Source organism: Carettochelys insculpta, chromosome 3, assembly GCF_033958435.1.
Source record: "Carettochelys insculpta isolate YL-2023 chromosome 3, ASM3395843v1, whole genome shotgun sequence".
NCBI classification, from domain to species: Eukaryota; Metazoa; Chordata; order Testudines; family Carettochelyidae; genus Carettochelys; species Carettochelys insculpta.
The window spans coordinates 99,778,728-99,799,473 of record NC_134139.1 but is presented as its reverse complement, the minus strand read 5'-3'; the positions used below and the strand labels follow the sequence as shown (position 1 = coordinate 99,799,473).

Genomic DNA, 20,746 nt, shown 5'->3' with positions numbered 1-20,746 from the left:
GGGAGTGCCACTGTCTGCGCCGCCGCCGCCTCTCGCCGCCCGCGGGCTGAGCGGCCGCTGCCGGCTGGGGGCGGCCGGGCCGGGCCGGGCGGGGCAGGATGCTGGGGGCCCTCTGGAGCTTCCTCAAGCGCCACAAGAAGAAATGTCTCTTCCTGGGCACCTTCCTGGGCGGTGAGTGACCCGCCCGCGTGTCCCCAGCCGGCCCCACGGAGCCCTGCTCCTTCCCCGTCCCCCCGGTGCGCGTCTGGGGCCTGCCGTGCCCCAGGAGCTGCGAGCGCTGCAGATCAGGGCGCCCCGGGGCCTGCGGGGGCCACGTAGCACCCCTCCCCCATTGCTGGAGCCTGCAGTGCGGGGGCTCCTGCCCAGCTCGGGAGAAACTAGTCCCCCTCCGCTGGCAGCCCCCAGCCTTGCCCTGCGAGGGAAGCGGGGTGTGTGGCCCCACTGCTGGCCTGTGCTCTGTAGGGCCTTATTTTTGTGACTGTGGCTGCAGATAGAAATGTTGTATCGGGAACTCGGTAGATCTCTGGGATGGGGTGCCGCCTGGATCGTGTTTGCAGCTGTGGGTGTCGTCCAGCTGATTAATAGAGCACCCCCAGTGCTCATAGCAGGTTTCTCTACTCGTGGTGCACCTAGCCACATTTACTCAGCACACACATGGAAAAAAAATTAGAGGGAACATTGCCTGCAGCTAGGAGGCCCTGACTGCCCACTTGAGGCATGTTGCACATAAGTCTGTGTTGTATATGTGGGATGGAAATGCTTCCTCTCTGCTCCTTTCATAGTCTTTTTTTAAGTTTACACCCTGTAATACTAAGTGGGGTGCAGCCCACAACCTTTTGGAGTATTAATGTGAAATTTAGGCTACATGTACACTACAGGCAATTGATGGTCTGAAATGAATCCACTGGCGGTCAGCTGAATAGGTGTAGTGAAGACTCACCAAATGGGCCATGTCTTCCGTCAGCTGGATTAGAAAAGCAAGGGAAGTCAGCCAGAGAGTTTCTCTCAAAAACCCTTCACCCCGCCCCAACCCCATAGATCTTGCAGTATCTTGATTTAAAGTATGTCAACTCTGGCTACTTTATTCACGTAGCTGGAGCTGCTTATCTTAAGTCAGCTTTCTGCTATAGTGTGGCTGTAAGCATCGTTTTAAAAATATAATGTTCCTGTGTCTGGTTTTGATAAGACAATTACACTTTCATACATAACTTTTTTGGGGGAAATAAACTGATGAACTGAGAGGGTGCTGAAAATGAGTGTGTGAAATGCATAAAATGAATAATTTGGGGTTGCAAAATCTATTTTAAAAAGCACAGCAGACAGACCTTGCTTTTATATGGTGGTTATTTGGAGTTTTGTGAAGAAGATGGTGGCAAAGCAACCAGTGAGGCAACTCATATTTTAAATTATTTCCCTCCAATTACCATGTTTATTTTCATAGGAACTGAGTTGTACTAGAATGTGAGCACGGACTACAATATTCCTGTTGCTTAAGAGGAAACTAAGGGGATCAGCCGAAACAAACAATATAAATACAAATTTTAGACTATGCCCATTGGGATCTGATTAGTAAATGTGAATTAACTTGAAGGCCTTGAAAGTAATGCATGCCTTGACTATCTTAAGTTTTTAATGATACCTTAACAAATTTCCCAGCTGCTTCTCTCCCCAGGGCTGCTGTGGATGGAGCTATTCCAGCCCTGCTGGAGAGCTCCTGCCTGTGGCCATTCTGCCAGGTTAGAGCAACCCCCCATCCCCATGGTAGGTGTGGTGAAGGGAGGAGGGCTGGTCCAGCCCATGCCTGGTAACTGGTTAAAGTAGTGCACAACATGGTCTGACTGTGTCTCCTTCATCTTCGCTCAAGATTCTCAGCACATGTCCTAAACCATGGGTGTCCAACCTTTTGGCTTACCTGGGCCTCATTGAGTGAAGAGGAATTGTCTTGGGCTGCATATAAAATATATAATACAGTTAATGTATATAAATCACGTAATAATGTTAAAAGTTTACGATCTTGTGGGGCCACATTACTAGCTGTCCAGGGCCGCATGTGGCCCATGGGCCGCAGGTTGGACATGCCTGTCCTAAACTGAGCAAGAGGACTCCTGTGTAGCAAGCAATGCTGTTTTACACAGCACAGAGATTTCTGAGCGTCCATTTAAGAATGTTGCAAAGGCAGTATAGTTGGGCATGGATGTTAAGGGACTGCATCTTATGTTTCAGTTGAAAGATTAATGGTTTCTCACCTCTTACATAGCTTTGAAAAAGCATTAAATGGTTTTAAGGATGCAAGTATTTAATTGATTGTTGAATATTTCATAATGAACAATTGGTTGCTCATCATTTTTATGCTTATATCTTTATTATAAAGAAAGCTAGATTGACTAAACACTTCCAGCCATCAGCAACATGTAATACTGTTTGGGTTTATGGTACAGGTTGAACCTCTCCAATCCAGAACTCTGAACTGGCAAACTCTGTAATCCGTCATGATTTTAGTTAAATGAACCACCACAAATTTGGATTGAGCCATGTTTCCCATGTTCCCATAAAATTTATTTACAGCCACCAGTCCTGGTTCTCAGCGTTCTGTGCTGTTGTTTAACTGTAGTTTACCTCTAAATGTCTTCTAAGAGCCCAGCGAGCAGTAGAAGTGTTGGTAATGTGCTAGAAGATATTGACCTCCTGTCTAGCAAATTCTCTCATCCGGCACTGGTCAGGTCCCGAGGGTGCCTTAGGAGAGAGGTTCAACTTTCTTACTCTTTCAAATATTTACTTTGTAGCCCAGGAATCTTTATTCAGTTGAAGAAAATGTGTATACTTGAATTTACTGCTTCATAAGAGTACTTTAGTATCAAGAGGAATTTTGAATTAATATATAAGCTTGTTTGGTATACTGTTATATGATTTCCAGACTCTCTCTTCAGTGACAAGATCTGTATTAAAAAAAAAAAATTAGTGTAGAAAAATATGTGGTCAAATAGCAGTGATGCTTGCAGTAGAAGTGGTGATAATATTGTACTCAGGTAGGACATGCATACCTCCAAAAGAGTGTGTTAAACACCTGAATGGTGTAGATACATAAATATCCTGCAAAACCTCAATTTGACTTGTAGTCTAGGAAATTTGAACATTCTAAGTTTCAGGTGTTCATGTCAAAGCTGAAGTACAATGAATATAAAAATAACATTAATCATTGATCAGTTGAGGAAATTTGACTTAGGTCTGTCTGTCAGTAGCATGACATAAAACAGATGCTTAGAGATAGAAACATAGCAAGAACAGATCAGGAGTTCACTGCAGTCTGGAATCTTGCCTTTGCTAGATGTTTCAGTGGACAATAAACTCCAGTATAATGTCCTTTGCTAATTATACCGTACTTCAGTGTTGTAAGGAAAGGAGAAATTTTTTTCCTGATACCAGCTGCTGATTGTCTTAGGCCTCTGATACTGGAATGTGTTGTATAACAGACCCCTGCAGCCAAAAAGGGCTTGTCTACACTTGAAATGTGACAGTAGTAACATTGTCTATGCCAGTGGTGTTCAGTCAAAACAAAATTTAGCAGTTGCCCCAGCCTCCTCCCCAGCCAGGCATACTGCCCTCCAAGCCAAGCACACACCCTCCACCAAGCACCCTCTCCCCTACATGCAAACACCTAGTGGCTCACCAGAGCTGACCCTCCCTGTGCTGAGCAAGCCACAGGAGGAGCTGCCAAGTGGTCAGGTTCATGTGTGTAGGGGCAGAGAGCACTCCCTGCGTGTGGCTCTAACAAGCCACTTTGCCACACCGTGCTATCCAGTTTGCCACATGTGGGCCATGTCTACATGTGCCCCAAACTTCGAAATGGCCATGCAAATGGCCATTTCGAAGTTTACTAATGAAGCGCTGAAATGCATATTCAGCGCTTCATTAGCATGCGGGCGGCAGCCGCGCTTCGAAATTGACGCTCCTTGCCGCCGCGTGGCGCGTCCAGACAGGGCTCCTTTTCGAAAGGACGCCGCCTACTTCAAAGTCCCATGAGCTCATGGGAATAAGGGGACTTCGAAGTAGGCGGCGTCCTTTCGAAAAGGAGCCCCGTCTGGACGCGCCGCGCGGCGGCAAGGAGCGTCAATTTCGAAGCGCAGAATATGCATTTCAGCGCTTCATTAGTAAACTTTGAAATGGCCATTTGCATGGCCATTTCGAAGTTTGGGGCACGTGTAAACGTAGCCGTGGTGAATGGACAGCGTATTGGACGTTGCGGGTCTAAGCTCTGGGATGTATGCACTCACAATACTGATGGGAGGAATTATCCCATCAGTGTAGGTAATCCACTCCCCAAGAGGTAGTAGCTAGGCTGATGGAGGAATTTATCCCCGATCTAGCACTGTCTGCACTGGGCATTACATAGACTTAATTGCGTCAGTCGGATGTGCAGATTTCTGACATGCCTGAATAGCTTTTTAGGAGAGCAGATCTACAAGGAGTTGATAGCCCTTGTAAATTTAATCCAAGTTAAAGAGATTTCATGTCACTTGTGTTTGTCATTTACACTTTGAGATGCTGAGGAATTTATTTTATTTTATTTTATTTTTTTTTTTATTTTTTTTTGCTACCAGTCCCTTACAAATATCTGAACAAAATCTTTTTTCTCTAACAATGAGCTATCACTTTTCTTTCCTTTTGTCTCTCTCTCTCTCTCTCTCTTCCCCCTTTCTTTGAGTTTTATGCATTCAGCTTTTCTCACTAACCCTTTATTTCTTCCTCACTCTCTCATTTTCTGCTTTTCATTCTCCAAGTTTTTTTTTTGTTTTTTTTTTAATATTTGTTGTTTGTAGTGCAGTTGGCCAAAGGATCCTTATCAAATTGTGAGGAATATCTGCATGGAAGACATTTTTTGCCTAAAATCAAAGCATTATGTTTGGCATTTTATTTTCACCTTGAAGTCCTAGTTTTTAATAGTAGAGTGGAAAAATTCCACCCTGAATGGTTGAGAACAAGATTCTTTTAAGAAGCTTGTGATATTGTTGTTTTGTTAAAAAGAGGGATGGGTCTATAGTAAAACAGAACAAAGGAGCAGAAGTAAAAAGAGCTTTATGATATTTTGTAAAGCCACTTGTTTTAAAATATATATGTTTACTTATAGGAGTCTACCTACTGGGAAAATATGGGCAGAAGAAAATCAAAGAAATTCAGGAAAGAGAAGCTGCTGAATATATTGCCCAAGCACGAAGGCAGTATCATTTTGAAAGTAATCAGAGGACCTGCAATATGACAGGTAAGGCAAGCAAATATATTTTCCATATGAGACTTCTTTGGAGATTTGTGAAATATATTGAAACCTGCGAGATGCAAGGAGAAGATTAATACTAGAGCTTATGAGACGCATCAGTGTTTTATAAAGGCATAGTTCAAATACAGTTATTGGGTTCTATAGTAATATAGATTTATTACAATTTTTTGTAGGTTCAGCATTCTCTGATGTCCCTATGAAATACATTATTCAGGAATAAAATGGTCCCCAAACTAAAGGTCTGGGTATATTTCCAGAAAGCCATTAAGCAAACTCAATTATTAAGTTTGATGGAATTAACTTGGCAGATAACATTTAGTACATCCAGTAAGAAACTTTGAAGTTTAATAATTTCCTGACATTGAAGATAGACCATTTAAAAAGTTGAACACTAAGGTGGTGGTGATTATTCTTGTTCTGCAGCGTAACCTATAGCTTAGAGAAGGAGAATTATTTATTCACAGGTGATTCTTGGTTATTTTTATGACATGCGTGGAACAGCATTTCTTTTTTCTCCTCTGAAGTGCCTAATATCTCTTTGCATTGCTGACAGTGGTTGGGGATGCCAAGTTTGGTTGGAAAGCAGTTTTGGCTTCTTTTTAACTTAACACAAACTTTTCAAGTTTATAGTTCTGAGTTGAGTGTACAGAGGAAATTAGGTTTTATTTATCCTGTTCATTCACCACAACTAAGTACTATCTGTCTGAATTATTTCCTTTCTACATGCGTTGTCGTTATATACTGTGCATGTCTGTCTTTCATTTTATCTTCTCTTTGACAGGATAGGAATTTGGCTCTGAGATCTTCCAAGATAAAGGGAAATTTGCCCCCTCAATATGCCTTCTGTTTGTTTCTTGTTTTAAATATAAAATGGATCTTACAAATAGGCAGCATCCTTTCTCTAGAGAAACAAAGTCAGTATTGTCTGCTCCATTGAAGAAAGCCAAATTTCAATTTTTAGCTAGCTGCAGGAACCCTGTATACTTTTTAAGATTTTATATATCAAAAGTTTAGATATCTCCAATTCATATATAGAAATAAGGAGACACAACAGTGGCACTAATAATTTGTGAGCAAGTTGACATTGTGAGTACTTGGGTTGTGTTGAGTTCTGTTCTGTTGCCTTCCTTCATTGTTCTTTGTTCAGGTTCATAATTCTTTGAGGCAGAGACTGTTTTCTGATGCCTGTAAAGTACCTGACATTGTTTGAGTTCTACTATAGCATAAATTAAAATAATTTAAGCCCTAAAATGTGTGTATCTGGTAGTTTGTTTGTGGTAGTACAATATTTAGTTGTGAATCAGTTAAAAAAGGAACAATACCCCCAAGAGCAGGAGTTCTATCCTGAGATTTGGGTTACCGGGGTTCAGTTCCCCGGTCTGCCATCAATTTCCTCTGTGATCTTGGGCAAGTCAGGACCTCAGTTTCCCATCTGGAAAATGGGAATAATAACATTTACCCATCTCACAGTGGTGTTGCAACAATAAATACATTAAAGTTTATGAGGCACTGAGATACTACAGTTTGGAAAGATCTCTAAGCACGTTAGAGATGGTGAACGATGGATTTGGCACAACACTCTAACTTGACTAGCCAGTTAAGCCTGACACAAAAAAAATCCAATTTAGGAACTAACATAGAGTTGTACTTGACAAACCAGTCACAAATGTGGACACTAGGGAATAAGAAATACTCTACCTCGGTGGTTCTCAACTGTGAGAGTATTGCAGAGGATTTGTGGAAAACAAATAAAAATGATCATAGAAAATAAGTTTTAAATAAATTTTGAAGTTATACTCAATTATTATGTTTAAATTAAATAGCTTCCAATAATGTTACTAATTTCTGTCTGAAAATCTACACTGTGATTTCCTTTTCCATTTAATGAAGTTATATAGTACCTAAAATTGGCTTTGATGAGGGTCCACTGACAATTTGGGGAGTGATTGGGAGTCTGTGAATGGTTTTGGAGAGTGATTGGGGGTTTGCACTAGTGAAAAGTTTGGGAACCACTGCTCTAGCTGTAGCTGCTGTAAAGACTGTTTCTAGACTAACAGACTGGGTTCTGACATGAGCAGTTAAATGGACTGATGAGAATTTTTCTTCCTACACAAATAGAAGTTCCCTATAAGTAAATACAACAAGTGAGGACTTCTTCAGAGGACTTCTTCAAAGCAAACCATCCCTGTGACTGTACACTTATTGTTCCTTCTTTGATGAAATCAGAAAAAGCCCTTCCTTAACTTCTAAAAATAGTAACAGATGGGTAATGGCCACCCCAGTTTGATGTCCATAAGACTTACAGAAATAACTTATGCTTTTGTTATACTATGATGGGAAACCTCTTCGATTGTATGTTCATTCTATAGTATACTTTCAGTCCTTCCTGTGTGTCTTGTCCAACTGCCCAGTCACACGCACCTGGTGTGTTGTAAATGGGAAGCAAAAATTATTATTCTTAAGTATTGGAGGGAAAGGAGGGCATATAGACTGGCTGTTTCTCTTTGTTTACCAATTGCTTTTCTTCTAATTTTAGTGCTGTCTATGCTTCCAACATTGAGGGATGCTCTAATGCATCAATTAAATTCTGAGAGCCTCACATCTTTACTGAAAAATAGGTAAGATTGTCTTGTAGATTGTTGTAGAAATTGTGCTAAGTGATTGAGTCATAAGTTTTCCCAGATTTTGTCTCTAAGAGGTGTATTTACAGTTGAAAGAGCATGTGAGATTTTGATCCTCTGTACCATGGATGGACAACGCCAAAGAATGAGTGAGCTGCGTGAGTGTCCGTCCTTCACGTCAGTGGGTCACAGCAGTTGTGAATCAGTTAAAAAAAGGAACAATACCCCCAAGAGCAGGAGTTCTATCCTGAGATTTGGGTTATCTGGGTTCAGTTCCCCGACCTGCCATCAATTTCTTCTGTGATCTTGGGCAAGTCAGGACCTCAGTTCCCATCTGTATAATGGGGATAATAACATTTACCCATATCACATTGGTGTTGCAACAATAAACACATTAAAGTTTATGAGGCACTGAGATGCTACAGTTTGGGAAGATCTCTAAGCACGTTAGAGATGGTGAAGGATGGATTTGGCACAACACTCTAATTTGACTAGCCAGTTAAGCCTGACACAAAAAAAATCCAACTTAGGAACTAAAGTAGAATTGTACTTGACAAACCAGTCACAAATGTGGACACTAGGGAATAAGAAATACTCTACCTCGGTGGTTCCCAACTGTGAGAGTATTGCAGAGGATTTGTGGAAAACAAATAAAAATGATCATAGAAAATGCCTGCAGCCCTGTAGGCTCACCAACTGTCCCCCACCCCACGCACGTCTCACACACTGGGGCACTAGGGCCCCACACTTACCTGCTCCTCCCCAGCCCTCTCGGTGCTATCAGGACATGTACATCACCACCTGATTTGTGCTCCATTCCTGCTCCTTTCCCTCTCTCCCAGAGGTGGAACACCACAAACAGCTGATTCACAGTGTTCCAGCTCTGGGGGGGAGGGGAAGGAGCAGGACAGAGCATAAATTGATTGATTTGTGACTCCAAAAGCCCTAATAGGAAGTGTGATGCTCGAGTGCCAAAAGGCACATGTGGGAGGTGGGTGGCCAGGAGATCTACAGCTGCAGGTTGACCACCACTGCCCTAGACCCTCGAATCAACAGTCTGTTACGGTATTAAATTATATCATAGAAATTATTTATATATATATTGGAGAGGTAGCTGTGTTAGGCTGTATCTTCAAACACAGCAAGAAGTCCTGTGAACCGTCACCTGACGAAGCGGGTCTTTGCCCATGAAAGCTTTTGCTCCAAAATATCTGGAAGTCTATAAGGTGCCACAGGACTTCCTATTATTTATTTATGTAGTTTATGTATGGTGCTTCATAAACATTAGAAGAAAAGATCTTTAGCCTGTAGCATTTATTCTAAGAGCGCTGGCTTCAAGCACTTATTATGCAGAATTTCTGGAAAGGACATGCTTACAGAATCAGAAACATTGAGTTTGTAAAAGAGTTCTTGTGATCTTATCAAGGTCAGGCATGCAAGTGGTTGTGAAGAGAAAGCAAGATAGCGTCCCACTTGTAATCTCATCTGGAAGAAGTGAGCTAGTCCAGATCTAGAAATTAATTGGAGGTACACATCTCCTAGAACTGGAAGGGAAATTGGGAGGTCATCTAGTCCAGTCCCCTGCCTTCTTTGCAGGACCAAGCACCATCTCTGACATCTATTTACCCTGATCCCTAAAATGGCCTCCTCAAGGATTGAGCTCACAACCCTGGTATTAGCAGGCCAATGCTCAAACCACTGAGTAGAACAGTTGGGGGCATTTTCTACACAAAGAAGTAATACACAGTTTTAGGGACATACTTCTACCAATTTTGGTAATGGCTTTTGTGGCTGTGATCCCCAGCCCATTCAATTTAGGCTACTGAAGAGTCTTCAGGTGGCAATGGCTTCTTTACATCTAATCTCATTGTATTGGAACCAGTGACCTAAAGGAGAAACTACATCACAGACAGCTCTGACCCATCCAGTCCCCTCATAGCTATCAGATGATGCTGTCACTTAGGCTATGTCTTTTCTGCTTTCGGCAATGGGATGCAAATGAGTTGTGGATTTACATATCTTGTGCCTCATTTGCATGTTTTCTCATGATCTTGCTTCAGGGAGAAGCTTTCCAGAAGCAAAACAACCGTGCAGACAGGGTTCCTTTGGAAACAAACCCCTTTTTCAAAAGCACCCTTCTTCCAATTCTGTTTCTGGGAGAAAGGTTCTTTTGAAAGTGGTGTTTGTTTTCAAAGGAACCCCATCTACATGGCTCTCTTTGCTTCTGGAAAAGTGTCTCCCAGAAACAAGATTGTGTGAGAATATGCAAATGAGGTATGTGATATGTAAATCCATCCATTTGCATTTCTGAGCTCACTCATTTGCATTCCACTTCTGAAAACAATGCAGTGTTGATGTAGTCTGACAGTGCTTTCCTTGTAGCTTTAATGTAACTACCAAACTTCAGCACACTTTTTTTGTTAAAGCAACTGGAAAGGCTTTTTAAATAGTTCAGCCTTAATGGACTGCTTAACGAGTCATTGTCTTTAGTTTAAAAAAATAGCAAGCAACTTAATCTAATGCTAGTATTTCTAGTACACGTTCTCAAAGTATCCTAGTTATAATTAAGTTAGCTGTCAAAAACAGCAGAAGACACTACATTTATTCCAGTTCTGTGTTGATTTTGTACAGCACATTAAATCAGTATTTTTGTTACAATAAACCATGATTTTAAAATGGAAATATGTTTATTGAATATTTTCTTCAATATGTGTAATTCAGGGACTCTGCAATCAATCAAGTTTATGTCCTAAAATAATCAGCAAAACTAGTTTGGCTATGATGCTGCTTATTGTTTGCTTTAAGGCAAAGATGTACAGTTGCTGAAATCATACCCTGTAGGGTACATTTTTGTGTCAAAATTGATCTGTTTCAGCTAATAGGTCATTATTTTGATAAGTTTGCAGGTCAAGGTGTAAAGGAGCTCTGAGACATGGGTGAATGACGTTGGTTTTCTTCTTGCAGTGACAGTGGATTTGTGGGGAAGGGCAGGCCAGATAGTAAGGTAGTGTTTTATCTAAATTTCTGAATTCAAATGTTACATGTAAGTGTTAATCTCTTGTTGAGAGATGGGCTGGCCAGCCACAGAAATTTAGGGCACGTTCTGATCAGTTGCCTCTATTTAGCTCATCGGTGCAGAGGAAGCATTGAATTTCATTTTCTTTGGATGTAGACCTGTGGGTTTTATATTTTTGTAGAGAGACCGGTCGTAAAACGAAATAACTGCCTGGATTGGATGTAAAGCTGGAGTTTTTTCAAGTAGCTACATATTCTTGTGCTTTGCCCAGAGATGCAGGGATGCTTTCTCACTGCCACCTCTGGAAGGCAAAGATGAAATGTTTTCAGTCCAGGTGGGGTCATTTTGACTGAAGGAGAGAGAGAAAGTACATGGCAGGCAGATAAGGAATGGTGATCATTTCTAACATTACTGTTTTGTACCATGTAAAGGAGCAGAAATGGAGATTTCGGCTCTTGATATCCCAGAGAGTACATTATCTTTCTGATATTTCAGTGTGTTAAAATCATGCATGTCTTAGTAAGTTTGCTGAAATACAAACAAATGGTCAGTTTCATCTTTAGAGCTTCAGTTTCATCTTTAAAAATCATCCGCTCTGCTTCCTCAAGCCAAATTTTGAGGAAGCAATATGACCACTGAGGCTACAGTCCTGCAGCGCATTGCACTGTGCCCACCCACAGCCCCTTAAATCAGTGAGAGTCCAGGTGGGCGTGGGTGTCTGTATGAAACATGTGAGAGGATCAGGATCCAGGTCACCAACACCGCTCTGTGTTTTGCATGGTTTTCATTTTAAATACTGATTCACTAAGCTTATGAACCCAGTCCAGGCAATAGAGCTACAGAATCCAATTTGCCAAAAAGTTAATCTGCTACGTTGAGGTTGTTTTGAAAAACCTTGAGGATTTTTGTTATGCTTTATTATAGGACACACTTCTTCCTGCATTACAGACACGTGATGGTGGGCACAAACTTAATTTAAATTAAGATTACATAAACTTGCTTTGCAATGCTATTATTTCATTTTTCTTTAATTAGTTTCCTTTTGAATGTAAAGTTTTTAATATTTTTCATTCTTTCTTCCCAACAGGCCACCAAACAAGTTAGAAATATGGGAGGATTTGAAAATAATAAGTAAGTCAAAATCAAAGGTGTTTATGTATATACTGTAGCATAATAATCCTGAAAAAGCATATCTTTTATGTCTTCTCCTTTTAGAACATACATAGCCATTTAACAGCACAGGAGTGGGTTGCTGTTGCTTTTACAGATATTGTTTGTTTAGTTATATTCTACTGCTTCAGAGCAACATTGTAGAGCAGAAGTCATCACAGAAGGATGTTACAGATAAGAGTTTTGTATATCTTTGGGAAGTCATAAGGTTGGAGGCCATGCTGAAGTATCTCACTGAGTCTTGGAAGGCTGTAAGACCCTCAAAAATCTGAAGAGTGGAATAAGAATGGAGAAATATGCGTGCCACTACTTCTGCACCTCTGTGGAAAAATCTCAGAAAGTGGTGCTAGAAACAACTTTGCTGGGCTCAGTAGAAGGAACTGAATTTAAAAAAAAAAAGAAAACTACTAAATGTTGCCCAGTTGCATGTATTAGCAGCTGTTGATTTTTCTGTCGCCCAAGCTCATGACAAGGTCTCATGTCACTGTCCACATATGATACGTGTCAATGTTGTTTCAGCAGATGCTATTGGTGAACACGTGTATATGAGGTCAGGCCTATGTAAGGATTAAAAACACAGTTATGTGTGGGGCAAACTAAATTGTCCATGACAGGTACTAGCTGTTGTATCCTTGCTCTGTGATGTTCAGATTTTTTGTGCAAGGTATTAACATGCCTTGCTATAAAGCAGTTAATGACAACATGACAAAACTGCCAGCACATTGCTCTGACCTGGGCTATTGCTTCCCAGTTGCTGAGTCAATCTGACATGGACTGTAGTGTATCTTTGTATTTGCCATCATGAAACTCGATACCTTGCTTTAGCTGCTCTTAAAATATGGCCTTTTGTATTCTTGAAATGGCCTATAAATAAAATGCCCAGACCCAAGCAGCTGAACTTTACTGAACATGCCTTCAATGCCAGACATCCAACAGTGATTAAGGATTCCAATATTGGCAGTCTCATTCTATTGTTTCATCTTGCGAACGAACTGGAAATCGCACATATCTAACCAATCCTTGTTACATAGTGTGGCAGTGGTATGCTGCCCATGTCTTACAACCATACAAAAGCATTGCAATGATGCCTGTCCAATAGAGGTATGGCTCGGTGCTGCTTTTGACATCCATGGCATACTATAGATAATACACCATTCCAAATGCAGACCTGTCCTTAGTTAATCTCATAATCGATTATGGAATTTAACAATGGCATGCTCCCTAAGTCAGAGAACTTGTCCATGGACTTCAGAGATACGTTCTACAACCTGTTCATTTTTTTTCTCAAGCTCGTAGTAACCAGTCATACCATAGGAGCCCCTTGTTATGTCATCTAGGCCATGTCTACACTAGCCCCAAACTTTGAAATGGCCAGGCAAATGGCCATTTCGAAGTTTACTAATGAAGCGCTGAAATGCATATTCAGCGCTTCATTAGCACGCGGGCGGCTGCGGCACTTCAAAATTGACGCTCCTCGCCGCCGCGCGGCTCGTCCCGACAGGGCTCCTTTTCTAAAGGACCCCGCCTACTTCCAAGTCCCCTTATTCCCATGAGCTGATGGGAATAAGGGGACTTCAAAGTAGGCAGGGTCCTTTCGAAAAGGAGCCCTGTTGGGATGAGCCGCGCGGCAGCGAGGCGCATCAATTTCGAAGTGCTGCGGCCGCCCGCATGCTAATGAAGCGCTGAATATGCATTTCAGCGCTTCATTAGTAAACTTCGAAATGGCCATTTGCCTGGCCATTTTGAAGTTTGGGGCTAGTGTAGACATAGCCCTAGTGTGTTTTGGGGTAGAGGGAAAGGGATTATGCCATGGTGTCTACATAGCTGAATAGCTGTGCAGTGAATTATCTTTGGGCCAAGGTTAAATATCTCTTCCTGACTCATAGCTACCATGTGTCTATCTGTTTTTTCTCTTTGCTTCATTTTCCACTCCCATTAGTTCTGTACTCTCTTTTATAGCTCTCTTATGTATACTGATTTGTCCATTTGGTCTTCTCCTTCCCTATTTTCTAGTCCTTTTTCCCTTATGTTCATATTGCTTGCTACTCGAGCAAACTTATTGCCTAGTTGCCTCATAGACCCTTCCATTCAGACATCCTCTCTTGCTAGTGGCTGGCTACTCCCCTGCTGGCTCCTGTTCCTTTTCTTAAGCGATATCAGCCCCCTGCCACAGGTAATTAGCAAGCTGCTGTTAAACTGCCTTTGTCTGAACTGCATCATCTAATGTAGAGTTCTGTATCTCTTTCCATGGCCTTATGAAGAATGTCAGTTTTAACACAATGCCCCTTTTTGCATCTGGATTAGCCCAATAACAAGGATCAGCAGTAACTACATACAATTTGAGTAATTTGTGCAGTAGTTTTTCTTTTTGCAAATGATTTTAATAGTGTAATTTAGCTTCTTACTTTACAGTGAATGATTGTGAATTTTATTAAGCATTTTAGCTCAAGCCTGTACATATTTAGACCTGCATGATTGTCTTGATTGTGAACTTCCTTTCCTCTTTTGCCCACTGAGTGATGTAAGTTCAGAATTATTTCCTTTCCTTCCTTTAAGGTTTTACCAGAAGCATTGTAGCTGTGTATAGTACATGTATGCTTGTAGTTCTTCTGCGAGTCCAATTAAATATTATTGGTGGTTACATCTACCTGGATAATGCAGAAATCTGCAAAAATGGCACAGTGAGTATTTGTTTGTGGAAAGAAATTACTCAGTGAGCGATAAAAGGATATAACTGGGAATATTGAGATGAAATTGTTGAAATGAAAATTTAGGCTGACATCAGGTGGGGGGGCACGTGAGAACTTTCCCAGCAGCAAGATGTATTAGTCCATGGAACAGTTTCTCGATGGAAGTAATGGTAATCCTGTTGCTTGAAACCCTTAAAACTGGACTGAGCAAAGTATTAGTAAGCTCGCCTAACAGTCTCTCTGAGAAACACAGGCACAAATTGAGAGAGTTGTTTGTTATTAAATACCAGAATAAATACAGATTTCTCGTATCATTAATTTTCTGAGATACAGCAATATGAATATGCACAAGTGAGCCTGTGATAGGTAATCCAGCTGCAGGATTTTCATGCCTTGTTCCTGTCAGCATATACACAGGCTGCCCCCAAGTTACAGTTTCCTACAACTGAAGAAGAATTATGATTGGCTAATTACAACTCAATGATCTAGTTACGTTGTCTGACTCCACTTATTCTGGCTTCCTGACTTTATGTCCTTATTGGCATTGCCAGATCATGGAAACACCCAGCAAGGTAAGAGACTTGGTTTTCTTTTCTGTGTTGTGGCAATCAACAAGAGGAACAAATGAGCCCAACCAAGAGTGTCTGATAAGATCTCAGTGAGCTACTAGATGGCTGCTTTGAAAGCATGAAATGTGGGCATTAATAGTCATCTTGAGTGCCTCTCTGTATCACTAACAGTTCCTTCCACCTTCCTTTCCAGAAGAAGGGCTTAGGAGAATCCACTTCCCTGTAAGGCAGGCCGAGATGGTGGAAGTCAGGGTCCAGTTAGTAAAATCTGAAAAGGGTCTGGGGAGACGGGTCCATTCTGCCATCTTCCCAGCAGTGGTGTGGATTGACAGGATCCAATTTCTGCTTCCCCACAAGAATTTTAAGGCTTGAGGCTTCATTGCTGCCACAGTCCTTCAGAGTGGCTTCCTTGAGATTTTCTTAGGAGCTAGAAGGTGGAGCAGGAACTGGTTCCAACTCTAGTTTGCCCTCTTCAGGAGAATTCCTATCTGTGTAAAAGGTGAATGAGAGATGAGATTTTTTCTGCCACTAGGGATGAAGAAGAGGTCCCTATGGCACAGTGGAGGGAAAGACCAGGGACCTTACCAGCGGAAAAATCTGTTTGGCAGAGTAGTAAAAGGATCCTTTAGGATGGAGGGAAGCAGGAGCCTGAATAAAGAACCTCCTTTTATTGAAGAAGAGGAAATGGCATGAGAAAGACTAGTCTTCTTCCACTTCCAGCCTGTCAGCATGTTTGAATCTGGATTTCTTCTAGCAGTCCTATTCTTGGATATTCTAGGCTAGGATATATGGGAGCAGTCCTGCTTTTCTTAAAAGCAGGTGAGGCAGGGGTTGCTGAATTTGAATGGCTGCTCCCATCTTTCACCCAGGCTTATGTGTAGCACGTCTCTACAAAGCTTGGAGATGAAGGATGAACAGAATGACCTTCTGCTAAAGAATGGATATGCAGCAGAAGCCAGTTTTAGCCCCTCTTTCACGATTTTCCTTTGAGAAAGTATTTGTCCCACCTTGTGCCATGCTGTAAAACTACTGAGGTCTGGGAGAAATATGGTGCCTCATCAGTGAGGCAGAATTGGGGAAGTCCATGCATAATATTAGAATGACCTGAGGGAAGCCCACACATGGTATTGGAATGACTTGGAAAAGGAAAGTCCACATCCAAAATGATTACAAACAACCTGAAAGCAGAGGAAGAAGACTCGTGCATTAATCTATACGAATGGCTGGTACATAATTAAATTTATTTTTTCCTATACAGACACCTCTAGCTCCCCCTGAAGTCCAACAGCAATATTTATCAAGTATTCAGCATCTTCTAGGAGATGGTATGATGTAAACTTACCATTTTTATATTGTGTTAATCAATATTTTCAACAAATAAGATTTGAGTCATTTTGGTACCTTGTTTTTCTGCCCATAGGTCTGACTGAGTTAATAACTGTAGTTAAACAAGCTGTGCAGGAAGTTTTAGGAAGGTAAAGGTGACTTTTTTTCATCTTCTCCATGCTGATTGCTTTTAAATAGTATGTTGGGAGGGGGGTATTAGTAAATATATGTGTGTGTTACCCTGTGATAAAATTTTGGCTTTGAATTTTGATATGCTTACATCCTTACTAATATGTGTGAAGAACAGAAGACAAAGTTGTTGCATTTCCAACAACCAGATGGGGATTTTAGTAAAATGAGACAGTTAAGGGATAGAGCTAAAAGTGTTACAGGGTGTAGTGAGAGTGTGATATATGGGCACACACTTGAAAACTCCCTCCTTCTTTCACAATAAGGTTAAGCGACCAGTTGGGAGGGGCAAATATGGATGCAGGGGAAGGGGGAGAGAGGTAAAATGCTTAAAGACCAGACAAATGCCTGCCCTGAATGCACTACCTCACCCCTTTTCCCTTAAATGGAACATGGCCATAAGTTGTAAATGGTGACACTTAGGACATGCACAGCAGGTATATCTGGGCTTGCTAAGCGGGAGTGGGAAGGGGAATGATAATGGAAGAAGGAGGGGACTGGGAATAGGGGAATGAGGAAAGAGGCACAGGCAAGGCTCTGCAGTATTGGAGCTGGAAAGGGGGACATAGAAGGTAAATGTTCTGCGGCATCAGAGTTGGGAACAGAACCCTGGGAAGAGGGCCATTGGTGTGTGGAACCAGGGGTTAGAAGAAGAAGGGGTTCTTCTGGAGTACAGAACTGTAGTTGGGAGAGGGGAAAGGGAAAACTCTTGGCATATAGAGAGAAGCTGACTGGTGAAAAGGGCTTCAGAATATGCACATTGGGAAACTAATCCCAATAAACATCATGTTTTCAGCACTTTGGACTTCTGTTCTTCTACTTTCTGTCTGTGTGACAAGAACTAGGGGAGAGGGTGATGGGAAAGCCCTTTAACAAAGGGGCTTTCTCAGAAATATTAAAATTTTCTCATTTGCAAATAGCAGCTGAAAATGCCTGATTTATCTATTAATGTGCATTGACAGGCTTAGTTTGTTGCAACAGATTTCTGAGGTGATCGATATCTGAAAATGACTGTACTTGTTTGAATGTAATTTTGTCACAAGCAAATAAAAGATGAATAACATCTTAGTCCTTTCTTTCCACAGTGTTTCTCTTAAACACACACTGTCTCTTTTGGAGTTGGAGCAAAAACTTAAAGAAATCAGAACGCTGGTAGAGGAGCGTAACAACTTGTCCCACTCAGATAAGACTGGAACTAGAGCGCTGTTGTGTCATTATATGATGCCAGATGAAGAAAACCCACTAGCCACCCAGGTACTTGTTTAATGTTAAGTGCTTCATTTTTGTTCTGTTTTGTGTACCACATTATTATTGTAGCTTGGTAACTGTACCCTTGATGAAAGTCAATCTCAGTTACTTCACATTGAGTCCTTAAAATAATTTATGGACTAGCAGTAGCTGCTCAGGAGCTAAAAAGAGTTGTTTATTTTAATGCCAGTTTCATCCTTCAGCAAGGAGAAACAGATAAGAGAGAAGAAGAAAACTTTGCTGGGAATCGGTTGTTTCAGTAAAAGTTTTCCAAACTTCCTGAACTTTATGAGCATCATTGTTACAATCCAAGCCACATCTCAGACCGAGAGATTTCATCCTTAATTTGATATAAAACTAGTTTTAAGGAATAAACTCCCTAGAGTACGTGATGATTAAATGCTCCTCTGATGTTAGATGGCTAAGCATAAATGTGAATTATTTCAGTTTTAGAGGATTCAGTATATCTTGCTAAGTACTCTGTTTCCCAGTAAACTTTCTGAAAGAAAACAGCAGTGATAAAATGAGTGAACACTTCTGCATGTGCACAGATTATAAAGAGACTTGATAATCCGAATTTAAAACTTAGTTTTCAGTTGGACATTTGTTACAATGGTTTTACCTTTTCAGACTTTTGGCTTGACTTCTCTCCCCTTTCTCTGTTGCACTTATGTTTTACGCCTTACTTTTGGTCACTCATGGGATGTTCACTGTGAAGCTACCTAATCTTAGTATGAGGAAGCTTTGTTGTGTTTGCTGAAGCTCAACTTCCCAATTTCACTGGCCATTGACAACACAAGCACTGCCCTTATGGCCCACTACCACTCTACAAATTAGTGATTGGCATACCCCAACTTCCAAGATCTCCCTGGAGTATCCAGCCTGCTGGACACTCTCGCAGTATTTGCAAATCTACTGCTTCCTTCAAAGAAACAGTACATTTTGCTTACCACTTCCACCTCAGATCACCATTCTGCTTTATGCACAGTGCTTCAATATCTTTATATTGAAATCAAGTACAATATAACCTCTTAGTTTACAAACACCGTGGGAATGGATATTGTTCATAATGATGAACAAAATGTTATGGTGGTTCTTTAAAAAGTTTACAAGTGAACATTGATTTAACACAGCTCTGAAGTTGTACTAAGCAGAGGAAAAATGTTGCTTTTAACCACCTTCATTCATTTAAATTGAACAATTACAGAAACAGTTTCCTTATCTTGTCAATTTTTTTTATACTTTCCCTTCAATTTTTTGAAGTTTGTTTCGTGCGGTATAGAACAGTAAACTCTTTCATATCTGGCAGTCTTGGGACTGGCAGGTTGCTGGATATTCAAATATTCTGGATAATAGACAGTTATACCTAGCAATGCATGACACTAAAGAAAAACAAGATTAGATATTCAGAAACAAACTATATGCAGAGTATTTTATTTACCAAAAACAGTAGTACCACACACTGTAAACTTACACTGTATTTGCTGCATTTATTTGTATTTACTTTCACTAGATTGTATTTATGGAAAATATAACTAAAATTTTCTTACGGTTAAAATGCCAGTTGAGAGTTCTGGATGATAGAATTCAAGATATGAAAGAGTTTACTGTTGGTGTTTTGGTGGGGGTTTTTTTTTTTTCCCCCATCTGCTGCTGCCTGATTGCATAATTCTGGTTCTGCTGTGTAAAATCTATTCAACACAAAGCATAAGAATTTCAAGTTTCAGCAAGAAGTAGGATTGGGAACAAATGGATACATACAATATGCATTCTAGTGCCCAGACATAGCTAAGGAGATACTCTTATGTCTAATAAAGCATTGCTCACACAAAATCTTGGTAGCATTTTACAGCCAATCTGTCTGGAACACTTCTTGAGACAAGCACACAGTCAATTTGTTTTCTCAGTGAAGGATTCAGTAAGTTTTCTTGCACTCCAAAATATGCCAGAACAGATAAACCTTTTGTTTTTATTGATAAACTGGACACCTCCCCTGCTGTTCATTTATTCCTATAGATTTCACTCTCTCTCAGTCCGAACCTGATTCAATGTGTATAGAGGCTGATAAAGAGATAAGTTGTCTTGCCTGAAAGAAGTGTATCTGAAGTATACCACCTTTATTCCAAGACATTGCAAAATATTATTTTCGGCATAGCTATATAGCTCATTAAGTATCTGTACATACATTTTGCAGTGATTATAACAACCAGTGGGTTATTAGTAGCTCTCACGAAAGAGATCACATGCCATCCATCACACAACTACAGGTTGAACCTCTTTAGTGCAGCACCCTCGGTGCCAAATGAGAGAATTTGCCAGACCACGGGAGGTCAATGTTGTCTAGCAGCATGACTGACACTTCCACTGCTTACTGGGTTCTTAGAAGGCATTTGGGGTAAATTACAGCTAAATAACAGCACAGAACCCTGAAAGCCAGGACTCGTGACCGGAAACAAACTTTATGGGACCATGGGAAACTTGATAAGCGGTCATCCAGCTAACTCAAATCATGCCAGATTACGGATGGTGCCAGACTAGAGAGGTTCAATGTGTATTATACAGATGTCTGCATTGGGGATCCCTGTAAAATACTTTGTATCCCTGGTGCCCTCTGCAGTTGATACAAAGCAGTCCCTGGACCACTC

General features: G+C 41.0%; 1 protein-coding gene across 2 annotated transcripts in view; it reads left to right on the top strand.

Annotated features, from left to right (window-relative positions):
* The first annotated feature begins 5 nt into the window (after positions 1 to 5).
* Positions 6 to 20,746, top strand: part of PEX3 (peroxisomal biogenesis factor 3) — a 25,975-nt gene continuing 5,234 nt past the window's right edge. For both annotated transcript variants that reach the window (XR_012645029.1, XM_074990454.1), the window contains exons 1-8: positions 6 to 171; positions 5,126 to 5,257; positions 7,809 to 7,890; positions 11,997 to 12,040; positions 14,636 to 14,760; positions 16,597 to 16,663; positions 16,759 to 16,813; positions 17,939 to 18,107. Coding sequence is in view for 1 of the 2 variants with exons in the window: in XM_074990454.1 (XP_074846555.1) it covers positions 99 to 171; positions 5,126 to 5,257; positions 7,809 to 7,890; positions 11,997 to 12,040; positions 14,636 to 14,760; positions 16,597 to 16,663; positions 16,759 to 16,813; positions 17,939 to 18,107 (747 nt within the window). In the remaining variant the exon portion in view is untranslated. The remainder of the gene's footprint in view (positions 172 to 5,125; positions 5,258 to 7,808; positions 7,891 to 11,996; positions 12,041 to 14,635; positions 14,761 to 16,596; positions 16,664 to 16,758; positions 16,814 to 17,938; positions 18,108 to 20,746) is intronic.